This window comes from Hipposideros armiger, unplaced genomic scaffold, assembly GCF_001890085.2.
Source record: "Hipposideros armiger isolate ML-2016 unplaced genomic scaffold, ASM189008v1 scaffold_382, whole genome shotgun sequence".
Taxonomy (NCBI): Eukaryota; Metazoa; Chordata; class Mammalia; order Chiroptera; family Hipposideridae; genus Hipposideros; species Hipposideros armiger.
In genome coordinates, this window is record NW_017731732.1 from 1,020,420 (window position 1) to 1,030,388 (window position 9,969).

Sequence of the window (9,969 nt, forward strand, 5' to 3'; positions counted from 1 at the left end):
TCCCTAAGCACCGCCCTCACTGTGGCCAGCCTCGCCCCCTGCGGCCCCGCCTGTCTCCCTCCCATGGTCCCGCTGCTCCTCCAGCTCCCGCCCTGCCCGGCCCCGCTTCCGGGGCCCGGACCCCGTATCCTCTCAGCGAAATCGCACAGGTGCGGCCGGCTCTCGGACGTCCCAAGCCCAGGTGGCTTCCGCGTCAAGATGGCTGCCTCATGCAGCCGCACGCCGCCAGTGGCTCCGCTGCTGCGCGCCACGCTCTGCCTGCTGTGCTGGGCCCCGGCGGCCGTGGGCGCTGTCCCCGAGCCCGGGCGCTGGGAAGTGACTGTCAGCGACGTAAGTGGCGCGTGTAGGCCTCGGGGCCTCCGGGCCCCAGGGCGGCTTCTGCCCCACGGGCGTCCTCCTCCGCTGGCCAGGGCGTGGGGGCGATGGGTCTTGCGCTGCAGGGTCGGCTGCCCTCTAACCGAGCCCCGGCCTCGGCGCTCAGCCGCGTCCCCGGCAGCCCTGGGGCCACACCGCGAGGCCACACCGGGGACTCCCGGTTCAGTTCCGGCAGAAACCAGAAAGCGCGCACCGCTTCCGTGTTCTCTGTAACCGGGAGGAGGACACTTGGGGCCACCCACTCTCCTTCCCTCTTCTTGGGCCCCTGAACTGCACAGTCGCGCGAGCGTGTGGGTGGAAACGGAGATACGTATGGGAGGCTAGTCTGCAGGCCATCCGAGCACTTGGCACCCTGGTTACCGAGATGATGTGGGGTCGCAGGGGTGGCATTTTGGAAAGGCTTGCTAGAGACTTTAGGACAGGAAATCGGGAAGAGGTTCTGCGTTTCTAGATGAGACGACTCCGCCAGCTCTGTTTGATAGGAGTATTTTCCACAAGCATGGAAATATGTCCAAACTCTAGAGGCAAAACTTCTATTTTTATTTCCTCAACCAGAAAAAGAAAGTAGTACGAGGCCGCGATGCTTCCTACAACAGAAAAGCTGTACAGAGGGCTGGAAGTCGCTGTTTTTCATCTCTCCCAGGACCCTTCCCAGTGGGGGCCCCATTCCGTGCGGCAGCGATAGATAAAGCCTGCATGTCTCCATTATTGTATTTCTCTGATCAAAAAGGAGCAAAACTCGGAGAACCACACTCAGGGTTTCATACTGTTTTTGAAGTGAATGGGCTGTGTCATAAACTAAATTGCAAGGAACAGTATTGAAAGTGAGTCAGCTGCGGACAGATTGCTAAACGACTTGGCCATATCTGTAAAGATCTTTGCCAGGTACACTCTGGATGGTGAGACTCCAAAGGCCGTGGGGTAGAGTACTTTACTTCCTGTATGAGGGAGAGACATTTTCCTTGGGTCCCTCATAATCAGTAGTCAGGCCAGTAGCAGTCCATAAAACCCTTCTCTGCAAAGAGTAGGCTGATTTTTTTCCCATTTCAAGTTGCCAGAACTTGTCCTTCAGAACAGGAAGGAGAGTTGGCATTTATTTGTACTGCACATCTATCGAGAAATGGTTTTGATTGTAAAGGTCAGCAAACAGTCTGAGCACCTACTGTGTGCCATGCACTGCACTGGCCATTGCTGTTGCAAAGCTGAATTTCAGACAGTGGCCCCTTCTCCAGAAGCCCACACAGTAGGGACAGCAGACTTGTGAGCAGTCACTGCATATGTGGCGGCATCTTGTGTTATTACTGGAGCACCCAGGAGTCGTCTGACCCTGCTTTCTAGAGTCTGTGCCTGGTGTAGTCTTAAAAGACCTTGGTAAAGAATGAGAGAGTAGAACAGCAGCTGTGCAGGAACTAGAAAGTGTTTCTGCTGAGTGACCTTCTGGCAGGAGGCCCAGAAGGGTCTCAGGCCACCATAAGCTTTGCACACCTGAGCTTGGCCTTGAGCCTGAGGCCCAGGGTCTATCAAGGACCTACAGGGGCTGAGGTAGGTCACATGAGCAAGTGAAGTGAGCTGATTTAGAACTGGGGGGCTGGGAGGATGCAGTGGACTGTAGATTATATGCCCCTTCTGATGCGAGAAGCTGCCCTTTGGCTCTAGCTGGGGGACACCATATGGCAGGGGACGCACAGAACTGCCAGGTCTACCTTTTAAAAATGAAGGCAAGGGCTGGCCGAGTGGCTCAGTTGGTTAAGAGTTCGCTCAAGAGTTTGAGTTCTGAGCAACAGCGGTTCAAGTCCTGGCCCGAGCTGAGCAGCCGCTGAGCTGCCAACAGGTGGCAGGATGGCTCAGCTAAGAAAAAAAAAAAAAGTGAAGGCAGAATCCATATTTTTATGTCAGCTAATTCAAAACTTTTTTTAAAAGGGCCCCCCTGTCACCCAAATAAACCCCATTTATTGGTTGCATTAAGCCCCCCCAGGCAAGCCGTAGAAATTTTGGGGTGTGAATGAAGGAGAGCCATTGAAAGATTTTGGACATAAATGCTGATCACTGTGGCTGCTGCCAGGATGAATTCTGGGCCCCAATCTGGAGGCAGAGGGACAGTTAAGTTATTACACAGTGTGGGCAGGAAAAGGCCATCGGCCTGAGTCAGGGCAGTATGGCAGGAAATATGAGCAGGAGCTAAGTTTGGGGTGTGTGTGTGAGATCAAGTGGGCGTGCTTTGGGCTATGGGCAGTGGAGGTGAGGGACTGGAAGGGGCCATGGCTTGGGTGACAGGATGGCATCACCTACAAGCAAGGTGGATAGTGCAGGGAGAGTGATGAGCAGAGAGGAATGTCAGGCTTAGGGCAGTGTGCTGTGGAATGTCTGCCAGACATCCCTGTGGATGTGACCTTTAGGCAGTTGGGTATGTGGACATGGAGCTCAGAGGAGAGACCCAGGATGGGGGTTTTATTGTTGTTGAAACTGTGTTGGAAAGGGGAATAGGTTTTCAGGAAAAGAGCTGCCTGTCCCATCTGTTTTGCTTTCATTCCTAACCTCTTGTCCATTTAACACAGTCCCTCCTCACAGTATTTTTATTCTTTGTGAGGGCAGACTAAATAATACAGTGTTTGAATGGTGGTGGAGCCCATGTAAGGGAGGGCCTGGCCGGGTATGGAGCATGGTGGAAGACTTCTTGAGGAAGGGACTTGTGAACTGGGCTTTGAAGGCTGAGAAGGAGTTAATGAGGAGGAAAGAGGGACGGGGTGGAGAAGAGTTTTAAGTCAGCTCCCAGGTAGACCACTAGGGTCTGGAGGGCAAGAAGGCGTATCATGCTTTGGAGAAGCTGAAAGGAAGGTTCTAGAGAGGGGCGTGGCCCTGCGAGCTGCAGTGACACTGGTCTGCTGTACGTCCTCAGTGGAGAGCCATCACAATGCAGGGGGAGGGTCTGCCAGCTTTATCAGAAGCACCTTCACTGCAGGGACACAGGCAGGTCCCCTGTGGGAGCAGCACTGCTGTGCATTGTCTGCTGCCCTCAGCTCCTGGGTGTGGCTGGACCCTGCAGGGTCACTGGTAGGAGAAGCATTCCCTCCAGCAGCATCAATGTGGGATGCAAGGGTTTAAGCAAGTGAGTGACATGATCAGATCTACCTTTTTAGAAAATAATCACTCTGGTCATATGGAGCTGTGCAAGAACTAGAGGGTAAAGCTATACTCAAACAATAGAGAAAAATGTTTAACAGATCTTTCTATATTTTTTTGTTTTTCGTTTTAGAAATCAGGACCTTTGATATTTAGGAAAACTATGTTTAACTCAACTGAGATCAAATTTTCTGGTAAGTATAATAAGCTGTGATACTAATATAACAATATATTATAAATGAGTAACATAATATATTATAAAATGATACATTAATTTAATGTAAACTAATATAAGGTAACATATTTTATAAACTAGGCAAATGTTTTTTGTTTTGTGTTTTTTTTTAAGATTTTATTGGGGAATCAGGGAAGGGGAATAAAGTTGCTGTCCTTTTGTTCTTCAGTCTATTGTGGAGGACGCCGTTTTACTGGCCCATGTTGGTATTGTGATCATTGCGCTCTTCCCGGCTGAGGCAGTCGGTTGCCAGCCGCTCAACCACAGCTAGGTGAGCCACCGGCCACTCACACAAGTTGCCGGCCTCTCTTGGTAGCTCACGGCAGCCCACTGCGGCAGGGGCTGCAGCCTGTGCCGTCGCCGGCCACTCACGGCAGCCCAGCTCCAGGTCGAGCTGTTCACAATCTTAGCTGTAGAGGGTGCAGCGTCACTGGCACATGTGGGAACCGAACCGGCAGCCCTGCTGCTCAGAGCTTATGCTCCCAAGCCAACCCTTAACCAACTGAGCCACTCAGCCAGCCCAGCAAATGTTTTGTTTTTCAATGGTTCTATTTAAGGGTTTCTTTTGTTTCAGTCAAGTCTTGGTTATCTTCAAGAACTGATTTTTCTGATCCTTCTCAGAAAATGTAGTCTGATTATTCTTTTTTTTTTAATGTTTTTTTGGGGATTATCGGGGAACAGTGTGTTTCTCCAGGACTTATCAGCTCCCAGTCAAGTAGTTGTTTCAATCTATTGGGTAGTCGGAAAAGTCATGATGCATTTTTGCAATGAAAAACAGAAAAAATACGTCATGACTTCCGACAGCCCAATAGTTGTGGAGGGCACACCTCAGTGGCCCATGTAGGAATCAAACTGGCAACTTTTGTGTTATGAGCACTGTGCCCTGTGTTCTAACCACCTGAGCTAACTAGTTGTCTCTGATTATTCTTTTAAAATTATAATTAATATCTAATAAAGTAGGCTTAGCAAAAAGGTGTTTGACTTCTATGAAATTTGACTCTGGAGCTCAGCCTTTAAAACTAGATAAATTACTTTTATGAATATATGAAATGTCATGATTGTGATAAAGCCTTTATACCCCTCAAAATTTTCTAAATATACACATAAAATAAAAATTACTGGACACCAACATTTTAATTAGGATTTCGGGGTGTATGGAAGTGACAGTATTTGTTAGGGATCGTGTTGTCCACATAAGTACCACAGTGTGAGGATTACCAGGCCAGAGCCTGAGATTTTCAGTATTTTTAATGGTTGACTTTGGATCACATTTGCTGTGGTCCAACTCCTCTTAGTGTCTCCAGCAACTTGCCTGAGTGAGTTGGTTGTCAGGGTTAAAGTGTTAGGGTAAGGAGTAGTTTTTGGTTGGGCAGAGCACATTTGCTTCCTGGGGACCCAGAGCCTTGCCCCTTTTCTCAGTCACCCCATGCTCTGATCACCTGCTGGGTGTCTGCCACACATGGGTCTTGGCTGAGGGAAGTAGGCCTGCTGTCAGCTAGAAAGCAGAGGTGGTTCAAAGTAGCTTGGTGACTTCAGACCGTCAGTGGTCATAAGACCTTGGTAAGAGGAAATTGAAGCCCAAGGTGGGTGAGGACAAAATTTTGGCATCTGATTGTGTTAACGACTTCGCGTCTGAATGTCTAGACAAATAAGACTTAAAAGACTGGTACAGACAAAAAAAAGTACGTGGGGAAAAAAGTTATATGGACCAGTAAAACACAGAATTTGATTTAAAAAAAATTAGTAGGTAACATCAGAGATCAGTCAGGACAGTGGTATTAACATTTCTCAAGAAAGGATGAGGCAGCAGAAAGAAGCCAGGAGCAAAAGCATGAGAAAATGAGGGTTTAGTCAGGGACAAGTTAGCAGCTTCCAACAGTGTCGCTGGAGAGAGGTCCCAGAGAACTCTCTGACTACGGCTGTGACATGTGGCCCGCAGGTATAGATGCAGCATGACCTGGGCGTCCTTGTTCTGGTGCCATGCACACCAAGCAGCCTTCACATCACCATTGGGCGTCCTGGAAGGCATGCTGAAGGGAGAGAGTTACTTGATCGTTACACATCCATTTTCAGCTACTGTTCATTTTAAGTGAGTAATTGGACATTCTGGTTTGTACACCTATATCCATGGTGTGAAAGCATGAGACTGACTCTCTGTGTTCTAACACAACAGACGTTAGTGCCTGCAAAGCTGAGAATAGTCCCTGGAGTCCATGCTGTTTGGCAACTTGGACATTTGGCTTTTCCTTAGGTGACCCCTTTTGCTGCCTCATTCAAGGTGCTGTCATATGGAGCCACTGTTGAAGATCTCTCCATGTAACTCACCATATTAACAGAATAAAATAAATATACCATATAATCATCTCAATATATACAGAGAAGCATTAGAAGAAACTCAACACCCATTTATAGTAAAGACTCTCAGAAAACGAGAAATAGAACAAAACTTCCTCGACCTGATAAAGGGCATCTATGAAAAATCTACAGCTGACATACTGTCGGTTCTCCCCAGATTGATCTATGAATTTAATTAATTCCAGTCAAAATCCAAACCAACTCTTATGTAGAAATTGACCAGCTGTTTCTAAAATTTATATACAAAGAACCTAGAAAGCCAAAACAATTCTGAAAAAGAACAACTTTGAAAGGATTTTACCACCTGAATTCAAAACCTACATAAAGCTACAGTGGTAACAGTGTGGCACTGGCAAAAGGATAAACCAGGAATCAGACTAGGAACCCCAGAAATAAACCCACATACATGAGGCCAGCTGGTTTTCAACAGACATGCCAGGTCATTCATTAGAGAAAGGACAATCTTTTCAACAAAAGATGCTGGAACAGCTGGATGTCCACACTGAAAAAAATCTCAACTCTGACCTTGGATCGTGGACTTAGGCACCCTACCCGCACCTGTCCTCCCTCCTCAGCCTCCATTTACATATGTTGGACTGCTGGATGCTATCCCTTGGGTCACTGAGGCCCTGTCAATTTTTTGTCAGTCTCTTTCCTGTGCTTCATTGGATATTTCTATTGCTTTGTCTTCAAGTTCAATCATCCCTTTCTTCTACAGTGTCTAAGTGGTTAATCTCATACAATGCATTTATTATTTCAGATAGTGTGTTTTTCAATCTCTGGGAGTTTCATTCTTTTAAAAAATATCTTATTTCTCACCTCAGTATTTTCAGATTTTCCTTTACATCTTGGAGCATATGGAAGATATTTATAATAGCTGTTTTCACATGTGTATCTGCTAATTCCATTATTTTTGTTGTATTGACTGATTTCTGTCATGGTTATGAGTCAAATTGTCCTGCTTTTTATATCTAGTGTTTTTGTTTGGATGGTGGATATTGTGAATTTTGTGTTCTTGAGTGATGTGGTATCGTATTGCTTTAACAGCTTTATTCTGGCAGACAGTTAAGTTTCTTTTGGGTCAGTTTGATCCTTTCCAGTTTTGCTTTTAATGTATTTTAGGATGGATCTGAAGTAGCCTTTACTCCAGGGCTGACTTAGCCCCATATGTACGTCTCTCCCAGTGCCTGGTGTATTGAGCGGGGCCTATGCAGCCTGATTAGGACAGCTCAAACCATCCCATCCTGTGTGGACTCTAAGAGTCCTCAGGCTTCTCCCTGTACGGCCAGAGACTTGGGGACCTCTGTGCAGAGTTCTTTCACTCTTCTCTGTGTAGCTCCCAGCTCTTGGGTGCTCTGCCCCAGAAATTCTGCCCCCTCAACCTCTGGAACATCAGTCTCAGCTCTGTTTGGGTTCCTGCTGCCTGCTGGCCTTCAAGATGGCTCACAATAGTCCCTGCCTCCTGGTGTTCATGACCTGTGTAGTCCCCTACCATATTCTCTCAAGGTTGATCTGACCAGTAGAATGTGGCAGAAGGAATGGCATGCCACTTTTGACTAGGTCATAGAAGACACTGTGATTTCTGCCCTGCCCTCTCTCTGTGATGAGTCGCTCTGAGCAAAGCCAGTTGCCATGTTGTCACTGCACTCCCAAAAGACCTTTCTCTCAGTCTAGCCCAGCGGTTCTCAACCTTCCTAATGCCGCGACCCCTTAATACAGTTCCTCATGTTGTGGTGACCCCCAACCATAAAATTATTTTCGTTGCTACGGTATAACTGTAATTTTGCTACTGTTATGAATCATAATGTAAATATCTTTTTGTTTTCCGATGGTCTTAGGCGACCCCTGTGAAAGGGTCGTTCGACCCCCAAAGGGGTCGCAACCCACAGGTTGAGAACCGCTGGTCTAGACTTAATCCTTTTCAGTGTGTCTAACCATGCTACTCTCCTTCCTGAAACATTTGGTGGTGCTTTGGAAACTCCTAGCGGAGCATTAAGAGCCTTATGCATTTCCTCCAGCTTCCCCAGCTGTGTTCCAGCCACAGGAACTGTTTCCAGGTGGTCCCGCTGGAGCCATGCTCTCACCCACCCTGGGCCTTTACATGAGTTAGTCAGTGAAGAGAACATTTTAGAGTGAAGTAAGCAGTGTCTTGGCATCATATTTGGCCACTCAGCTGGTCTAACACTGGACTCAACATATATATGAAATGAACACTAATACAGCAAGTTTTGGTTAACTATGATAATTTCATTTAATGAATTTATCTGTCTCATTTTGCAGTGACTTTTGGAGAAAGTAGGTAACATTCTCCTCAGTGTTTCATCGAAGTAGCTTGTTTTAAATTACATTCTTGAAACCTTAAGTTTATAATGGAGACTTATGTATTATTATTGTAAAATGAGACTTTCTTTTTCTAAACAGTTAAGTCATTCCATTGTTCTGGGCCTATGAGATTTACCATAGACTGGCACTTGAAGCATTATACCTGTCAAAATGAATATTCTCAGCTGGAAGTAAGTAAAACAAATATTTTCAAAGTTATGTTTACTGAAGTAGCATGGGTTAATAACATTATATACATTTCAGGCCTACAGCCTTGTAATTCAGCATCTGTATACTCGCGTGCTTGCCCTCCAGCCAGAGTCTGGTCTCCTTCTGTCCCCTTGTTTTTGACCCTCTACGCAGTTTGCCCTCCCACCACAATCCCCTCTCATAACCACCATTCTGTTGTCTGTGTCTATGAGTTTGTTTTGTTAGTTTGTGTGTGACTTTTTGTTTTATATTCCACATGAGTGAAATCACATGGTTTTTGTCCTTTTCCATCTGACTTATTTCACTTAGCATAATAATCTCAAGATCCATCTATGTTGTTGCAAATGGCACTATTTCATCTTTTTTTATCCATTGTGTATATGTACCACTTCTTTATCTAGTCATCTATTGACGGGCACTTAGGTTGTTTCCATATCTTTGGCTATTGTGAATAGTACTGCAGTGAACATAGGGCTGCATATACCTTTCTGAATTTGAATTAGTGTTTTAGAATTCTTCTGATAAATACCCAGGAGTGGGATTGCTGGATCATAAGGTAATTCTATTCTTAATTTTTTAAGGAACCTTCATACTGTTTTCAAAGTGACTGCACCAGTTTGCAATGCCACCAACAGTGCACGAGGGTTCCCTTTTCTCCATGTCCTTTCCAACAGTTGTTTCTTGATTTACTGATGATAGCCATTCTGACAGGTGTGAGGTGGTATGTCATTAACACAAATTTTTAATGTATGTAAATCTATGAAGGAAAAATTATGAGTATAAAGATTGATTAGCTCATCAGGTAAGGATGCTAGAAATACAGATTGTAGTTTCAGAAGTACCACAGAGTTATTTTGGGCCTTATACAGTAAATGCTTTAATTATATCAAAGTATGTACATGCTTTCTGAGATGAATACAAATCTTTTAGTTTCCTTGTATCGTATGAAAAATGTAAGTAAATGTTTAAATCAGACATGTAGGAACTGTTGAGAAAGGGACTGGGTCACATACCAAAAAAAAATCAATTTAAGAAAGATATGTAAAAGTTTCACTTGATTAAAAAGTTAGTAATAGGGAACCTAGAATTTACGCCAGTGCAGGTATTGGGGTTGTCGGAAAAGTCATGACATGTGTTTATGACAGGTGGCACTAGTTCATTTTTGGAAGTACTAGAGTCATTCGCATCTATGTTATTGCTATGTCATTTGACAGCTGACAGTTCTAGCTTCATTCTAAAAAACAATGAGCTATTTGGTTGAGTTTTGGAGATTTTACAACAAGTTGAAGATGGAACACCAAACTGCATTTTTGCCATATTTTACTGTTTTACTTCCATAAAGGGAAGAACAC

General features: G+C 45.4%; 1 protein-coding gene across 3 annotated transcripts in view; it reads left to right on the top strand.

Moving 5' to 3' along the window:
- Nucleotides 1-30: 30 nt before the first annotated feature.
- The window catches only part of TMEM87B (transmembrane protein 87B), a 43,861-nt gene continuing 33,922 nt past the window's right edge, over nt 31-9,969 (top strand). For all 3 annotated transcript variants that reach the window (XR_002126282.1, XM_019662882.1, XM_019662883.1), the window contains exons 1-3: nt 31-330; nt 3,629-3,689; nt 8,507-8,598. Coding sequence is in view for 2 of the 3 variants with exons in the window: in XM_019662882.1 (XP_019518427.1) it covers nt 64-330; nt 3,629-3,689; nt 8,507-8,598 (420 nt within the window). In the remaining variant the exon portion in view is untranslated. The remainder of the gene's footprint in view (nt 331-3,628; nt 3,690-8,506; nt 8,599-9,969) is intronic.